This window comes from Cyprinus carpio, chromosome B17 (assembly GCF_018340385.1).
Source record: "Cyprinus carpio isolate SPL01 chromosome B17, ASM1834038v1, whole genome shotgun sequence".
NCBI classification, from domain to species: domain Eukaryota; kingdom Metazoa; phylum Chordata; class Actinopteri; order Cypriniformes; family Cyprinidae; genus Cyprinus; species Cyprinus carpio.
Window position 1 is genome coordinate 19,405,032 of NC_056613.1, and position 18,159 is coordinate 19,423,190.

Consider the following 18,159-nt stretch of genomic DNA (forward strand, 5'->3'; position numbering starts at 1 on the left):
TTTCATTTCTGCATCACACTGCTGGCATGGTACCCATGGCACCAAACCACAACTTAAATATGTATCCAAAACAAGGAATGGAAAGGGCTCCCTGACTCGGCTAATGAAGTTCCTCTGCCCGCTAAGACAACAAACACTTCAGACACCTTCAGATACACCAGTTTGGCAGTTAACACGTGTAAGTTTGAATCAGCTCTTTCATATTATAAGAAGATCTTTGCCAAATCGGCTGCCGATTGAGAGCCATTTTGAGTAAGCATACTTGACATGAGCTATGTATAGTGACACGCTGAAGTTTATCTGATGAATGGTAAATGAAAGGGGTTAAAGCTAAAATCATCCACATGATTGCACGGCTGTTCTTTCCAGGAAAAAAAAGTCTGCATGGGGTGGATTCATGGTGGCAACAAAATGCATTTATGAATTAGAATGACTTCAATCAGACTGGAATAGAAAGCAGCATAGATATCATAGATCTGAAGGCTTTTGTTCATAAGTATGTTGAGTATTTGAGATAGATCCATTTATTTCAGACTATACAGTTCTAGGATAATCAGTCACAAAACTGTCAGATAAGATGGACGTTTGCAACAACTTTTCATTAATTTAGTGGTTTTATAGTATTTCACAAGTCTGATTTAAATAGATCTGACATCATTTAATCACCTTCGAGCTGTTCAAAACCTGTATAACATTATTTCTTCAGAACAAAAAGGAATAGATTTTGGAGATATATTGTTTTGGGCATACAAAGTCACTGGAGTCCAAAACAACAGTTTTGACTTTCATTATATATAAAAAAAGACTTATAGTTTTAGAACAACATGAGAATGAGTGAATGAAGATTATTCTGATGATCCCTTTAACTGAAAGTCTAATTACACTAATATGCACATGACCTTCTGAAGACTACAGCTTTTATGCAATAATGTAATAGAAGAACTTGTAGTAGTTGCAATTTCATACATGCTTGTGGGGTCTTTCTAAATTTTCTGATAAAATATTTATTTCATGCAAACAAAATCAAGTGTCCACACTTTACAATGCTGTGAATAGCTTTGTAATGTTGTACAGTGTGTCTAATAAAGCACATTATGATAATATCTAATAAAGCCCAACATGCTCCACTTGATTTTGCTACTTCAGTTATGTTGTTTCAGTGTGATTTAAGAGCGAAACACAGTAACACTCGCTTGCTGGTAATGTTGATGTTGCTCATTTTGTGCACAATGAACGGTCACCTGGGGCAACATGTAACTTCAGATTTTTAAGCTTCTCATTAACATCTCATTCACAGCCTCGTGTTTGCCATCTTGCAATTTCATATACAGTATTACGGCAGTGGTGTGCAAAGACTTTTTTGCCACGTGATCACGCAGACCCCTGCCCCCGTTTTCAAGCTTTTGCCCCCCCACTCCCAATTCCAGTTAGCTTCCTAGTGCAGGACCGTGGCATGCTGTGTTTTGGCAGAAAATCAATAAAGGGGAAAATCTGCTCTAATCATCCGCACATTTACCATCACAATCAACAATCAAAGCCAAGACCTGAGTCTTTATTTGTAGGCCTGAGCTGCCCAATTTTCCCACTGTGAAAGGCAGGCTAAATTAGAACCCTTGGTTCCTGTTAGCAGCTCTTAATGGCTCTGATTTGTGAACTGCTAAATGAGGTTATGTAAATTGATCCTGAGTGCAGGCAGGGGCCCCCAGGTGACAGGTGCAGCTTCCTGTGAGCGCAGGCAGAGGGGGAGTTATGAGACAAGGAGAGAGAAAACTTAGCAAGGCTGCAGGAGCAAATCCCCATCAATAAAAGACACAACAGTATTAGACGGATTTTCAATTAAACTCTTAAAAAGTACAGTTGACTTTCATTAGCGAAGAAATAATTGTAATGTTTGCTAATTGTCTGTGTGTTGACTTCAAGACAGTGTAGCTAAGATGCTTCTACAAAATCAACTCATTACACAAGAGAGAAAAATGCCATTAAATCGATTGTTTTTCTTTCATCCTTCATTTTTTTTGTTTGTTTTGTTTTAATCAATTGGTGTTTCTCTTCACCACATGAAGAATGTCTAGTGTTGTTAATATTTTTAAAGATGTTTCTGTCACACTTTATTTTAATAAACTTCTAATTTGCTGTCTATTAATAGTTAGTAAGGTAGTTGTTAAGTTTAGATATTGGGTAGGATTAGAGATGTAGAATATGGTCATGCAGAATATGTGTTTTATAAGTACTAAACAGCCAATATGTTAATAATAGGCATGCTAATACTGTAAGCAACTAGTTAATAGTGAGAATTGGTCCCAATACCAAAGTGTCACTGATGTTTCTTATAATGTAAAAGTAGATGTTTGAACTTGACTAGAAAATGTCTGATAGGTAGTGGCCCAAAAATGGCACACAGGTCTGTTATGATAAAGTTGGCTAAATAAATGCTAATGCAATGATGCTTATTAAGCTTATTAAACAAGCAAACATATTTATTTGATTTTTAGGGTGGAAACAATTCCCATATCTTTTTTGATGTCAAATGTGTCCAGACCAACCCATTAATATTTTGCAAATGCATCTGTTACTTGTGAGATTAAGCAGTTTTTTAGTATAGCTGTTAGTTTTATGCTTGGCATGAGTCACCTTTCAGAAAACTGGACAGTACATCATTTACATTTTTATTTCTATTAGCCTTCCTGCAGCTCCAAAACTAGAGCATGATGCAACACCAAGGTCATGCATTCGATTCCCAGATAAAGCAAGATCTGTTAAATACATAACCTGAATTCAATGTCAAGTCAGTTTGTATAAAAAGCCCGTTCATTTGATGGGATGGTGTTCCACTAAATACTTTAAAACATGAATATATTGATAAGAGAATCACTAAGCTGTTCTGTAAACAAGAAATTATGAAATAATGAAGCAAACCAACAAGTTATAAGATGGTATACTGTGACTTTTTTCATCATTACAATAAATGCAATAAATTCACAATGGAAATGTTCTGTTACTCCTCTATCGTTTCATTTCTGTTAAATGTTTTTCTTCTGTTTAAACTTCACAGCATTTCACAGTGTTGTGTTCTTGTATCACCTCAGTAATATCTCTGTGATTTCAAGAGAAAACATCCATACAACATGCAGAAATTATGCACAAAACAGACTGCTTAATAGAAACATCAGCTATGTATGTCAGAAATATGTTGTGAATGCATACATTCTCACAGATTCGGATGTGGTGTTCCCAATATACCTTAAAGTTGCTTTGAAGAAATGAAACATGGCTGACAGGGCTACTTCCTTTCTATAAAATCTGATCACTATTTGTAAGCAGCTATAGATGAAAGCACCTGAGGTCACTATTACATATTAGGTATGTCTTAGATATTCTAAATTGAATGGTCCTCCTCCTCTCTCTTTCAGGTTCTTTCAGACTCCCCATTGAACCCCCCCCCCCCCATATGCTCCTTTATGCTGTACTGTAAAACAGAGAGAAAGAAAGGACGAGATACAAAGGCTAAATCATTTTTACTAAGAGATGCAGCTGATACGGATATAGGTGAATCAATTATGTAAGATCTGCTCACAGTTGCTGGGTAAAACAGAACTGTTCACAAATTATCCTATATTTTTGATGAAATAACTAGCTTTGGTAACTCATTTCAAAACCACAATTACAAAATTACAAACTTGACCACTTGTTAAAGCAGCTTGTTTGAATTTCCAGTCGAAGTATTAGCAAGTTATTTCTAAAATATAGTAAACTAAAAACCTGCTTTATCCAAGTAGCCAACCCAAGGCACCTCTCTTCATGTGTCCTGCTGCGTGGGAATATGCCCAAACAGCCCAGAGTGTAAGAGGATGTCAAGTGTTACAGTTCTCTTCCAACTGGAGGAATTAAAGAGCGCCACAGAAAGGACTGGAGCTGAAAGGTTTGTCTCCAAAACCCTTCCTAAAATGATTAACCCTTCCAGAAGACATTACAGGGTTCAGCACCGAGCACTTGTGCTTTGTCATTGATGGTAATTGTTCTTTTTCTCAGTTGTTGCGTTCATCAGTCTCCTCATTATATGGGAAAAAAGAAGAAAAAATGTATGAATAGACGAGGGAGATTTTCCCACACTTCTCGGGACAGAAAAGAGCACCATTGTGAGCAGCTTCCCATCCCTATTGCCCTTACACTATTGTTTGACAGTCGGTATTGCTATAAACGGGCAGCCTGCCTTTCAAAACGCTCCCTGGAAGAAAAACTTTGAGTGGTGAGCACAATCTGACAAATATCCCCTAAAGAGTGAAACGTCTGACATTGAATATGATGGATACTGAACCAATGTCAAAACCCTTCAATTTGTCTTAAAGGTCACATTTTTTGGACCACAGTATACAAGCTCAACTGAGTTGACACTGCTTTGATTGACAGGAGAAGTGATTAACAAGAAGAGTGACGTTCTTAAGACTCAAAACAAACCAGACCAAACTACACTGACCACTATAGAAAAGGTAGGTAGGCCTATACCATGAACGGTAACCAGAAAACTGCTGTATAAACAAATGCATTAACACTGGTAATTTTACCTTTAAACACGTTACAGAATATGTTATATAACATTTTTTTTCTTCTTTATTTTAAAGTAAAATAAACATGCACTTATAAAGTTAGGACTTGTCTTAGCCTTAGGGTAGTTGCTTAATCAGGCATAAATTAGTGTTATCACTGTAAGAACATTAAATCTAACAAGGTCATAGTAAAATAAAGTGTCATATCATGTATGAAACATGATAAAAGGGTACTAAGTGTAGACATTTATACAGTAGGCTACTTAAAGGTTTTTCAAAAAAAATACCATGGGACTGTCATAATACATGCCAAAAAAACATGGTATTACCTTGGTACCATGTCCAAAAAACAAGGTAGGCTACATGTTATTTTTTTGTGGCACAACAGAACGAAACACAAGATAGATGGTTAACATTATAATAAATTTTAAACAAATTAAATATGCATTTATGAATATGAAAATTGCCTTTGTTTTGATTTCGCAAATTTTGGAACCAAGATCCTAAAGGAAGTGAGGTCATGTTATACAGGAGCGCGTTAATCCAATCAGCGCTGCCGTGCCGTCAGGAGCGGAAGTGTGATGGCGGCGGACGAAGACAGACGCGATGCGTGCGCTGCTGCAAGGCAACAGGAGCAGCGCAGCAGCCAGATTTCACTTCACGGAAGACACCGGGATGTATTCAGAGACTGCATTGGCTCTATTATCCAGTCCCTCGCAGAGTTTGGCGCAAAGGTTTGTGTAAATAAGATGCACGCGCTTTAAAACAGGGTTGGGAAAGCTGGAATAGTATCACAGTCTGTAGAGCACATAACGTTACCACTTCTTTTAGTGAGTCTTATAAACCCTGTAGGTTTTCAAAGTAACAAGAAAGACCATGTGTCAGTCTTTTATGATTTAATTTATCTAAAGTTGCAAACAGCGTGCAATAAAAGCGAATGCATATTTTTATTCTAATATTGCTGCTGAAATAAAGATCACCAGCCTGAGCTTGTTTGCTGGTCTCAGATGGTCTCAGCTGGTCTGGCTTGTTTATGCTGGTCTTAATTCCTGTCTGAACAACTGACAGCTGCCCAAAAATCCCTCTCATAAACTGTAAATAAACAGACGACCACAAGTCTCCTAGGCTGGTTTAGTCATTTATCTTTTCAGTAGAGATGCTCATCAAAAGCATTTAGAAGCTACAACAATAATAAAATAATAATAATAATTTTAGAAATTCTTTTGTTTTACAGTTAAAAGTGGGTGATAAAGTGTTGAGCATCAATGCCAGTGTCAACAATGTAAACATCTCTGACCTTCAGCCATCTCATGTTAATGCCTGTTTACAACAGCACATCTCCAAACTGCAGGTAAAAATTGTTTTGTCATGTGCGGTTTATAATTTAATTAACACACCTCTATGGAATACTTGATTCTGGGTGCTCAATTACAGCATCCTATTAGTGTATAATGACAACTGAACTGTATAACAAACCATGTAGATTTTTTTATCACTCTTTTGTTGTCATTTATTTATTTGTTTACTTAATGTATTTACATTATTATAATTATTTGTAATTTTTCTATTTAATTTTATTATTGGTTTATTTATTTATGTATTTATTTATTTTTGTGGCTGCTGCTTAGATGTGTAATGGACCTTTCCCAGAATAGACACCTTAACTATCTATTAGAGATGTAACTCAAGATCCGATTCGATTCACTATTTTGATATATATAATGTAAATGTAAATAACAAAACTAAATTGAAAGTTTAAAACAAGCCCCAAATCAAATAAATTAGTAACACAAAAGAAATCTCTTCATATAAACAAAATAAGGCTTTGTCTGTGCTCTTTCCATTTAATATTAGAGGCAGGCAACCACTGCATTTTAATCAATTGAAAACCAATATATATCGTTTTAATTCTAATTAATATTTAAGAAATTTGAAATAGTGTAAAATAAACATACTTCTACTTTAGATAACAACTACTTGATTCTGTAATCCTATTAAAGTATTTTTCACAAATAAAGAAACATTTAAAAATATATAAAAATAAAAAATAAGTAAACACTTTTCTATCAGGGCTATCAGTAATCTGGGAAGTTTGTGTGTACTGGGAATTTAAAAAAAAAATTCAAAGGTAACACTCATTTTACTTACAGCACACAGTGAAAATGATATGAACATGACAGTGGGCAAATGGATAAAGCATGGCATGGTTTGAAATCATGAGTTTATAGTTTGTCGATCACACCTCTCCAGTGAAGCTGAACTTCTTCTGTCACACAGAACGACTGTCACACAGAGAACACTCGATCCTGCAGGATACAAATGCCCACTTTATAAGATACCAATCGTTATAATACTTTTTATATACCTTTGTTTAACATTCTATCTGATTATCAGACAGACTTCTATCCCTATTACAAAGAACTCTTAAACTGTGACCGCAGATCTAGAATCTGGCAATATATCGGTCGACCACTATCCTGAATAAGTCCTATAAGAAGGAATATGTGAATTAATTATTGCAAAATAAACCCTGACACAGCAAAACAAAATCGTTCTCTTTCAATACGGAGTTCTGATCACCCTGTCAGGGTTTATTTTGAAATGATGGTCAGCTGACTGTACATTATTCCATATTTGTTTACCTAATCCATAATTTGTCATTATAGATACACATTGAAACTGAACTATCTGTGGAACTATCTGTTATCACTTTATAATTCATTTTTTGATTCTCCCAGTTAGTCTCTGAAAGTTTGAAGCAAATGGTGGAGTCTGAAGCCCACTTCAACCCAGGCAGCAGTGACAGGAAAGAAACAGCAGACACATCTGAGCAGATGGTGGTTGGTGCAGAGCATTCTACATCTGACCACAGCATTGTTCATGAGGATCATAACAAGACTCAAATCGATGATGATGTGCAGATAAAGGCTTCTAAATCTGAGGTAAAACATCTCAAGCATACCACGTCACAAAATATAAGAATATTTTATATGTATTTATAAAATAAAAAATATAATTTATTGATTTTTTATTTTTTATTTTTTACTACTGGTCTATTTTTTTTTTTTACCTTTAACCTTGTATGAGAAGTGAGCATAATGATAAAACTAAAAATCTTTTTTTAAGCATGTCATGTTTTTATGCTGCCAATGACAAAGGCGTTATATATTTATATATTATATGTTTTGTCTTATTTAGTTGAACAGTTAGGCTATTATTGGATTTATTTGTATGTACCAATGATTATTGTTAGACCAAATATTCCCTTTTTGCAAGTATTCAAGCAATCTCTTTTCCCAAATGCAATTAAAGTTGAATGTTTGACAGTGGCTATTTATTATTTGCATGTAATCTGCCCCAGTTGGTCAGTCATGGGGAGTGTGAATTGTTATCTATGCACAGATAGTTGAGAATGAATGGAAGGCTCCTTCACCGCCTGCTTTTCTTCAGAGAGAAATAAACAGCCACCCACTTTGAGAGTCCTGAGAGAGGTCCTGGTCCTTGCAACGTTATGAAGTGGATGTTCATTACACGCTGAAATTGCATGTGGGCGAAGGACAAGGAGGCCCTCATTTTTATTGCTTATTTATTTACAGTCACTGTAATAAAAGGCCCAAGCAAATCACAACTATCTGAAATGGTTGCGTGTGAAAAATATTTTGATTTTTGGAATAATTGTGTCCAGTGCGGTCACTTGTTAGTCATGCAGCCCATACGGCCTAGTGTTCCTCATTATAACTAAACAGCAAAAAAGAAGACAGTGGATTGATTTTTCTTTTCTTCAATAGCTCATCAGTCTGACTCTCATTGCTCTCTCTCTCTTGCTCATTTTCTCAGATTGAACGTAGGATATCTGCATTTATAGAGCGCAAACAGCTGGAGATCAATGAAAACAATGTGAGGGAGTTTTGCAATGTGATCGACTGCAATCAGGGTGAGAATGGGAGGGCACTGGCGGCATGGGGGGTGGTCAGATGGGTTACTGCACAATTGCCAATGTTTGTAAGCGTGCTGATTTCCACAGGTGTGAGGTCAAAAGACACCCGTCATTCGCAGACTAAATCCTTCGAATACAACCAGGCGTTAAAAGCGCTTTATTTCTACCAAATCAGGTCATTTGCTTCGGACATTTGCAGGGTGTTTACTATTGCATATGTGTAAGGCAGTCATTAATTGATTATTAATCAATTAATCTGCAAATTAACAATAACTTTTGTCCTGTGTGGTGTATAGAGGACAGCTGTGCAAGAACTGATGCAGTATTTACAGCATATCCTGGTTTCAAGAGTCATGTCAAAGGTTAGGCTCTTGTTCATTCTTGCTCTTGTTGTATGGAACCTCAAATCTGATATGATGAGTATATTAAAGTAGGAAACCAGTATTATATATTGCAGTAATATTTCACAATATTACTGTTTTTCTGTATTATTGATCAAATTAATACGGCCTTCATGAGCATAAGAGACTCCATTAAAAACATTTAATGGCAACTTTTGAACAGCAGTGTATTTATTTATTTATTTTTTGAATACTATTAAAACATATTAATACTTTTATTCAGCAAGGATGCATGAAATTGATTTAAAAACAGTTAAGAGATTTATAAGGTTTCTGTTTCCAATAAATGCTGTTCTTTTGAACTTTCTATTCATCAAAGAATCCTGAAAAAATGTATCATCATATTAGAATGATTTCTGACAGATCATGTGACACTAAAGACTGGAATAATGACTGCTAAAAATTCAGCTTTGCAATTACAGGAATAAATTAGATTTTTAAATATATTAAAATAGAAAACTGTTATTTGAAATTGTAATAATAATATTGTTTTAATTTTACTGTATTAAACATATGTAGCCAGTATGAGCAGACTTCTTTCAAAAACATAAAAAAAAAATCATACCAACCCCTATCTGTTGCGTACTTGTACATGTATTGGCATTGTTAACAGAAATTTTGTAATATAAAATGATAGTAAATACAGAAATATAACTATATTTTTTAATATGTATACACTGTGTGAGTAGTGATTAAAGGGTTTACATTAGTTCACCCAAAAATGTAAATTAGGCTGCGTTTTACTCACTTACGAAGCATCCTATGTGTATATGACTCATCTTTCAGATGAATCCAGTCAGAGTTATATTAAAAATGTTCTTTGATCTTTCAAGCTCTGTCATTGCAGTCAGCGGGTGTTGCATTGATTCAGTCCAAAAGAAGTGAAATAAAAAGCACCCATCCATAAAAAAAAGTGTCTCACACGGCTCCGGGGGATGTTTGTTTGCTATTGCAGTGATGCATGTTATAAATACGTATGGACCTCAAACCAGAGGGACACGCACTGAACTGGCAGACCAGCAGGGATCCATGAACAGAGACTGTGGAAACCCTGCCGTGGAGGAGAGGCTCCAAAACATGGAATCTCATCTTAAACTTCCACCAGGTATGTGAGATCAATAGAAGAGTAATACAGTGTTAAATGTCCTAATGTTTCGCATGTTCAGAAGCGTGTTTATTTTTTTGTGTATGCTGACAGATGAACATTTTACTGTTACTGTATCTGTAGCAGGTCCAGTTCCTCAAAGCGTTTATCAGCGGCTAAAGAAACTTGAAGATCGAATTCTGGAGCTTGAGGGTCTTTCCCCAGAGTACTTCCACTCCACGGTAAGTGGTAGGAAAAGAGCTGGAGAAAATGTGTGTGTGTCCTTGTTTGTTGGAGGAGTGGATGATCAGATATTGAATTAGTTTGTTCATCTTAGGAGTGTCATTCCACAAGTTCCACACTCTTTGAACATCCACAGTATCTTATGAACACTGAGAACCACACATTGAGTGATTTTGATAGGGAGTTGTTGTTTTTCTTTTTCTTTTTTTAATGAATCAACAATAATAAATGTATTCAAAATTCCTAATACACAGTGTGTATGTGTTCTAAAAATGAAATAGTAGAGAAAAGTGGTTAAAAAGAATCTTGACATGCCACTAGAGCTCTTTTTGAGGCCGTTGCTATTCTGCTTAAAATTACAGTTTGTACTTTTTAGTCTTAATCTGAAGAATAAAACAGTGTCCTACAAAGTGATATTCACTCAAATTTATATTGGTGTTTTGAGATATTAGTAAAAATGAATTAAATTCAATGAAACTTCATTGCACAGCTTGACAGTTGCACCTGACTGGCATTAAGAAAAGAGCTTAAAAAATGTGTCTGAAGATGTAAACGCAAAGATAAATGTCTTTTAAAAAATGTCAGGATATATAAAGAACTGGAAAAGTAGATGCCAGTATTGATATATCCTGTTTTCTGGGCCATATGTAATTGTTGCTAATTTTCTAAGGAGAATCTCCCCTCATTTATTTTGAAACAAATATACAGTACCATTCAAAAGGCTTTTTCCATATTTTTTTTTTCTTTTCACTTCTATTTAGCGAGGACATATTAGGTTGATCAAAAGTGACAGTAAAGAATTCTATTCTTTGAACTTTCTGAATATCAAAGTATCATAATATAAACAGCACAACTGTTTTCTGCGTTAATGATGAGATGTTTCTGAGCAGAAAATCTGCATATCAGAATGATTTCTGAAGGATCACATGACACTGAAGACTGGAGTAATGATGCTGAAAATCCAGCTTTGCATCACAGGATTAAATTACATTTTCATACATATTAAAAATTGCAATAATATTTCACAAAATTTGATTTTTTTTCTGTATTTTTATCAAATGAATACAGCCTTGATGAGCATAAGAAACTTTGAAAATTGAAAATCCTACTGATCCCAAACTTTTGAACAGCACTGTTTATATATTTATATGTACAGTGCGTTCAGACCGCCTTCACTTGCATCCTGATACCACAATAGTTTAAATTCTTTAAAAAAAAAAAAAAACTATTTAATCTACACTCCGTACCTCATAAGTGAAAACAGAATTTTAGAAATGTCTGTAAATTTATTAAAAAGAAAAAACAGAAATTTTGCATTTACATAAGTATTCAGACCTTTACTCAGTACTTAGTTGATGCACCTTTGGTTGCAGTGCTTATTTCACATTTGTAAAAACATTGTTTTTGCTATATTATTAATCAATTAAAAGCCACCTAAATTAAATCAGCATAAGCGACTTTAAGACATTTGAACTTTTGAAAGGTAATCCAAGTCTACACCAAGGGAAAAAATTAAATGCTCAGAATGACAACCTCTTTATGGTGTTAGACTGAGTTTGTACCACTGACTTCTCTGTTTGTTTTTACACTGTACCTCACACGTCCTTGTCATGCTGAAGACTTCTCACTTATGCGTTTCCTCCTGCGCTCACGACAGTCGGCCGGAGAGTTCTCCAAAACCATTAAAAACTGATATGAGTGATATTTTTTTATCCCTCACTTTAGAATTTGTTATCCCTGTCAGATTGTAGCCCATCAAAGTTAGCTGAGTAAGTGCTCTTGAACCGTTTCTACGCCTCCTCACACCAGCTTCACTTAGTTCAGTGCTGGGCTGAAAGCTAGCTGATTTCCATGTCCTTTACAATGTGTGTGTGTGTGTGTGTGTGTGTGTGTGTGTGTGTTGCCCGTAAAGTGGGACATTGAGTGCCGTCAAATATGCTGATCTTCTTAGTTTGCGGCGCAGCTTTCAGCAAGTCGAATGAATTAATTGAACTCTGCTGACCAGAGTGAACAGATATCATTCATCTGCCAAGTGGGCCATATGCACACTGAAAAGTGATTAAAATGAAGGCAAATTATGGGTAATAGATAAAAAGAGATGGACAGAATAAATGAAAGGGCCGCTGGGTGACAAAGAATCCCGATGGCCCCACTTAATACTGTTAATCAGTGTAAGTCTATGGCGGCTCGGCTCTGATGGCAGTGATTGAGTGATGCTGAAGGACATCTCTGTCTCTGTTTCATACCCTAATCATGTGCTGTTTCTGTCCACTTACAGTTGTCCTTGGTTCAATTTATTGTTTTTGGCTGCTATTTGCCCCCCCCCCCTTTTTCCCCTCTGAAAAACAGCCATGTAAGAGATTTTTGTTTAGTCTGATATTGAGATGAATGCTTTGCCATTTCATTGAATGACGACTGATGTGCATTGTTCATATAAATTGGCATTCATTTCATGCTTTTATTTCTTTTAACCTCAGAATTACTCGCACAAACGACCTAAAGCTTCAGTGTTGCAGGTAAGTTCCATTACTGATGCATTTGCGTATTCATGAAGGGAAAAATATGAAGGTCCTGCTGTTCAATGAGAACGTATTAGCTGATGAAAACGTCCTTGTTTTCACAGAGCTACAGTCTCGCTGAGCTGGATGGGAAGATCGGTGCTGTCAAAGCTGCCTTGATGAAGAAATCCAGAGAGTTCCAACCCACAGACGCAGAGGAGTTTTCATTCTGATACGTGGACTCTTGGATTCAACCGTTTTTTTTTTTATTCTTCTCATTATGCGTTAGATCTTCTGTTTTGGTCATGTACAGAATTGTGATGAACAGTAGATTTGGATTTTGTGTGCCGTTGATTTTTTTTATATCTGTAAAATGTATGTTTTCCTTTGTAATATATGTTTACTATGTACATCACTTATGTAAATAAATTCATGCATCCGAATTCATAAGCTGTTTTTTTATTTGAAGATTCCTTTTCCCAGCTTATACAATGTGTAATGTGTTTGGTTGTGTACAATGAATTTGGAGGCTCAAAATACTCAAAAGTTTTTTAATTGAAGAGAAAATATCATGTAGACCTTATTATCAGACTTAAATTGGACTATAAATGGTCTGCAAGGTAGTGCCTAGAGGAGTTGTGAGGGATTAGCTCCCATGTTATATAGTTGCTGTTAAAGAAAGGGTAGGAATTACTAACAGTTTAGAAGATTTTTATCAAAGGATTGATGGCATGCATATATGGTAACAATTTTGTAACCATATTATTGTTCTTGATTTTTGTAGAAATAATGCCAATCTTCATCATTTAAAAAAAAAAAAATTATAATGAAAAAAATGAAGAGTTTTTGTACTTAAAATATCCCAATTGCAGTTTGATTGAGATTAACTGGAATGCACAAAGAAAAAACATGTTTTTTTTTTTAAATGGAAAAAAAAATGGGAAAATGACAGAAATTCAGGCTATTTTGCTGTCTCTATTTTAAATGTGCAAGAAATATTTCAAGAATAATTCTTAAGCAGCCATGTCAGCAAGGGGCCCATGAATATGTTAACATGTTAAAAGCGATCTATGATTATTACATGTGATTGAAGGTAGAGGTGACTGCTTAAAGAATATGTGAATGTGATTGCAAACGGCAGGCAGTGTGAGCAGACAGAAGTCGCTGCTGTGAATCACAGCATTTAACTCTAAATGCAAGATCATCGTATAAATGAGTTCTATATAAGAATTTAATAGTGTCAATTATATTTTTATAAAGTTGGAAATTGAAATAACCAAATTTATGTTTAAAATCAATGCAGTGTTATGTACATTTATTTATTTATTTATGTTTTCTTTCTTTCTTGAAGCTTTTAATAATAGAAAATTAATAGAATTGTTCAAGCCAAAATGAATTTACTAACCCTCATGTTGCTCCAAATCTTATGACAGACTTATGAGAAACAATGGAAGTCAATAGTCAACCTTTTGAAAGAAAGTCATGCAGGTTAGGAACAACATGAGGGTGAGTATAATAAATGGTGATTGAATTTTAATTTTTGGGTGAACTATCTTTTTAGGACTTTAGACTGGACAGATCTTTACTTGAAGAACACATTTAAACTACGCATCGAAAAATCGTATATATGGAAAAGTCCAACAGAGGACATTCTCACATACAAAAGGCAAGTTTGGATCTTGCTGTACTTTTATTGCACAAGCTGTACCTTGGGTTCCTGTTCCTCTCAGCTCAGACCCACATCCAACTCCACCATGACAGGTAATTAAAACTGCCTGAGTGAAGGCTTGTCAAAACACGGGACTTGTTGGAATTCTCAGTGTGAGGGCTGCGATCTGTTGTAACAGTGAAGTGGGAAGCAAAAGCTGACTCCTCCAGGTGTTCTACCAGACCTCTTTAATTTTTGCTCCAGCTTTCTGAGCCCGAAAAAGGCCCGCAATGCACCCTGGGAGGTGTGTACTTGAACAGTAACAAAGCAAACGGGGGAGATGGCCATTGTTACCCCTCAGCTTTTGTCTCAGGCTTGGACCCTTATGTAGCTTAAGAGAACAAATTGGCCTGACAATAACAAATGGATTATAAAAGTGAATTAAGGCTTTTGTTCTGAAGTATAGCTCAGCAGTGTCCGTTTGTCCCTGTGGTCATTAAGCTGAGAACGCAAGCAGGTGAAGAATAGTCTACATCAGTGACTGTCAGTCTCTGTCCTTTGTTGACTTATTCTACAAATTGGTTCCTCATTTCTTTTCTGTTTTCCTAAATATATGAGACTTGCGTAATCTTTTACATTTTAGTGGTAGAGAATTAATGCATTGCTCCTCGACCACCATAAATGGCTAACAAAATCGTTTTTTTTTTTTTTTTTTACAAGTAGAAGCATACCAATAACACAGCGTATTTCACCACCCAAAGAAGCCTGTGGAGCAGTCAATGGCTATATTCTCATGATTTTATAAGGGTAGAGGGGGACGTTTTGAGGCCCCTGGAGGATTAACTCCGTCCCCCACCCCCATCCAACTCCACTTCACCCAGCCATTCTGTCTGTAGCAAAAGGTACTTCCGTCCCGATTCGTTTACTGGTTTCTCTCTGTCACACGCTTTCTCGCTCTTTCGCTACCTTTTACTATCTCTTCTGTTCTGCCTGTATGTGATTAAGACTTTTTGCAAGTCTCAAGAAAAGCCAGTTAGGTTTTTCTCTTTTTCTTTGGCTCTCCTACATTGTGCATTGAGGGAGAGACACGGACTCATAACCATTCATAACTCCCAAACTCTTAATGGGCTTCAACCTCCAAAAAGAAGGAAAGAAAGCTTTTTTTCCCCCTCTCTCCTGTGACTAGTCAGCTTCAGTCTTTCTTCCCCCCATGGCTCTGTGTCAAAAAAGACTGTTGCTCGTTTGTGCGGGGAACAATGGCGAACAAGGCTGAATCTCTAGCACTGAACAAAAGGAAGAAAACAGCTTTTTCATTCTGCGGAACATTAGATTCTGACACATTTTAGCATGGCAGCTTTTTTTCTGTCCTGAGTGCAGTGGCTAGGCTCTTTAAAAAGGACCACCTGTTGGCTAGCAGGCTGCTCTTCATTAGGCGAGCAACTATTATCACAGAGAGAGGAGCTCCGCAGGGGAGTTCTGAAGTTAACCCTGCCGGTCTGAACCTGCACACTTCCTGCCATGCAGCAGGAAGTCACACGTTCATGCTGGTACAATGCATCTACTTCAAGAGGTGTCTGGACGTACTTTTGGATTTTCCAAGTTTTAATGGAATGTAGGTAAATCAGCAAGGCATTGGCAATGACCATTTGTCTGACTTGTACATCAGGAAAGTACAACAGGCAAGATGTTTTTTGAATAGTTAACAGACAGGACTTTATTACTGCATCTCAGTGACAAGATGTACAACCACACAGTACATTACAGACCCCAGACCTTTCAAACAATAATGTAGTATTTTGAAAAATATTGTAACAAATCCAATTAAAAGAAATCAATCAAGATAATCACCATCAAAACACATATTCACAATGAAGAGTTTTCCCTCAATAAACTCCAAATTAGCTGTTTATTAATAGTTAATAAGGTACTTGTTAAGTTTAGGTATTGGGTTGGGTTAAAGGATCTAGAATATTGTCATACAGAATAAGGCATTATTATGTGCTCAATAAGTACTAAACAGCCAATTAAGCATGATATTAATCTACTAGTTATTGTTCCTTAAAATGAAGTGTTACCCAAATAGTTATAAAATCAATAAGTTAGACAGATAGATAGATCTAAAGAGGGAAATAGAATAGAATAGAATAGAATAGAATAGAGGCAACTATAAACAAATATAAAATACATAATATGGCAGTCACTGAGCATATTCCAGAAAATCCCACAAAGACCATGTGCAGCAAAAAAAAAAAATCAGGGTTTGGCTAATTATTTACAGCCAGACTTACACACATTTTACCAGAAATATATCAAAATTACACTTGTCACAATCCAGATCCAAATCAAATTTGAAAGTCTTAATTTTTAAATGACTAAAATGCTCCAAAATTTACCCAAATTTTCATCCATGATGATTTAGTAAATCAGAATATGTTTATCCTGGAATTCAAACCCATGACCTTTGCTAGCGCCGTGCTCTACCAGCTCCTGGAACAGAATTAAAGATAAATATTTAAACTAAAATGATTGAGAGGGATATAAAAGCTAATTTGTCCCAATTCTCAAGCGCAATTCAAATTGAAATGAAAGGCAATATATTTAGAAACCTTTGACCATATATGTACAGATGCTGCCCAAGTGGAGTCAAATATAGCATCCTTCCAAACAGCCAAAGGGCTGTGTGGCAGTATCTAGGCTTGCTGGGGTTAAAATGTGGCAGTTATATTGCCAGGATGGAGCAGCGGGAGCCGAATTCAGGCAATTACAATCAAGTCAGGGCGCAGTTAGAGCGTGGGCCTGGAACATGAGTAGGATGCTGATGAGACACTTAGCCACACAGCCTCAGCCATTGGCCCTCTCCGCTGACTGCCAACCCCCCCTGCTGGACGGCCTTAGATCCCTGCATCCCACACTTGCACATACTCTCTCACGTTCAGCCAGGAGAGCATCTGTGTCACTGAAAATCATAAATATGCGACTTAAGGGCTGGTCTGGTCGACTATGTGGAGGTGGACATTTGTATATTATCCTCTCAAGCAGTTGAATTGTGTTTTCTTGTCAAACATGAAACACTTGACGACTTATGTCATGATTTAGTCATTATTTACAATTTTTCCCATTAAGGAAATGTATTAGTCATGCCGGAAACTATATAATTGGCTTTCATGTTATCGGCGAGCGTCGTGCAACTCATATTGTGACCTTGCAAAAACATGCTGCAAGGAGTCTTTCCACCTTACAAAAAGCGAGCTTTTCAAAGAAAATGTACACCTACACTCACACTCCAACACAAATATGCTCTTGAACATTGATGCATTAGGTTGCACACCTGAGGCCTGCGCCTGCCCTGTGTGAGCTCTAATCTAGGGTCCATTCATCAGAGTGGGCCCGTCTGACACACATAGGCGAGAGGTGGGGGTGTGTTCCCCATCCTGATTACTCCAACCCATCCCAGCTTCACTCCGGCCTCCTGCAACGCCAGCGTCTACACAAATCACTTTTGCCCTCCTTCTGGTGGCAGAGTCACTGTGCATTGAGAGGAAGACACCTGAAAGCAATTAGGAGCTCAACCAGCTTGGAACTGGTGACTTTTCAAGAGCTTTTCAAACTTTTTTCCCCCCACTGGTTGATGTTTTTGCCATGTGAAGACACAAACCTGATTCCGAAGCACTTGAGATGCTTTGGAGCCCAGCTGCTTTGAAACAAAATGGGATATTTTTAGTAATCGCACAAGGAGAAGCGTAACTTCAACATGACATTCTCCTGGATTCCTGAAGCTAGTAGTTGCTAAAATGCAAAACAGTG

The 18,159-nt window shown here is 36.5% G+C and overlaps 1 protein-coding gene across 5 annotated transcripts; it reads left to right on the forward strand.

Annotated features, from left to right (window-relative positions):
- Positions 1–5,090: 5,090 nt before the first annotated feature.
- LOC109108200 (MAP3K12-binding inhibitory protein 1-like) lies at positions 5,091–13,150 on the forward strand. Of its 5 annotated transcripts, none has more exons than XM_042742679.1 (9): positions 5,092–5,278; positions 5,779–5,895; positions 7,283–7,486; positions 8,382–8,478; positions 8,778–8,843; positions 9,838–9,987; positions 10,114–10,208; positions 12,687–12,725; positions 12,833–13,150. In XM_042742679.1, exons 1-9 carry the CDS (start codon positions 5,126–5,128, stop codon positions 12,938–12,940), a joined length of 1,029 nt encoding a protein of 342 aa, XP_042598613.1. In that variant the 5' UTR covers positions 5,092–5,125; the 3' UTR covers positions 12,941–13,150. The 5 variants fall into 5 exon arrangements, with proteins under 5 accessions (XP_042598615.1, XP_042598613.1, XP_018976918.1 ...); XM_019121372.2 differs by having other exon boundaries at positions 5,094–5,278; positions 10,111–10,208; XM_042742681.1 differs by lacking the exons at positions 12,687–12,725; positions 12,833–13,150 and adding an exon at positions 12,488–12,675 and having other exon boundaries at positions 5,091–5,278.
- The last annotated feature ends 5,009 nt before the right edge of the window (positions 13,151–18,159 follow it).

Coding starts and splice junctions, on each gene's coding strand:
- LOC109108200 (XM_019121372.2), top strand. CDS start 5,126: ATGGCGGCGGACGAAGACAGACGCGATGCGTGCGCTGCTGCAAGGCAA. Junction 5,896..7,282: donor AGCACATCTCCAAACTGCAG/GTAAAAATTGTT, acceptor TGATTCTCCCAG/TTAGTCTCTGAAAGTTTGAA. Junction 7,487..8,381: donor TAAAGGCTTCTAAATCTGAG/GTAAAACATCTC, acceptor TCATTTTCTCAG/ATTGAACGTAGGATATCTGC.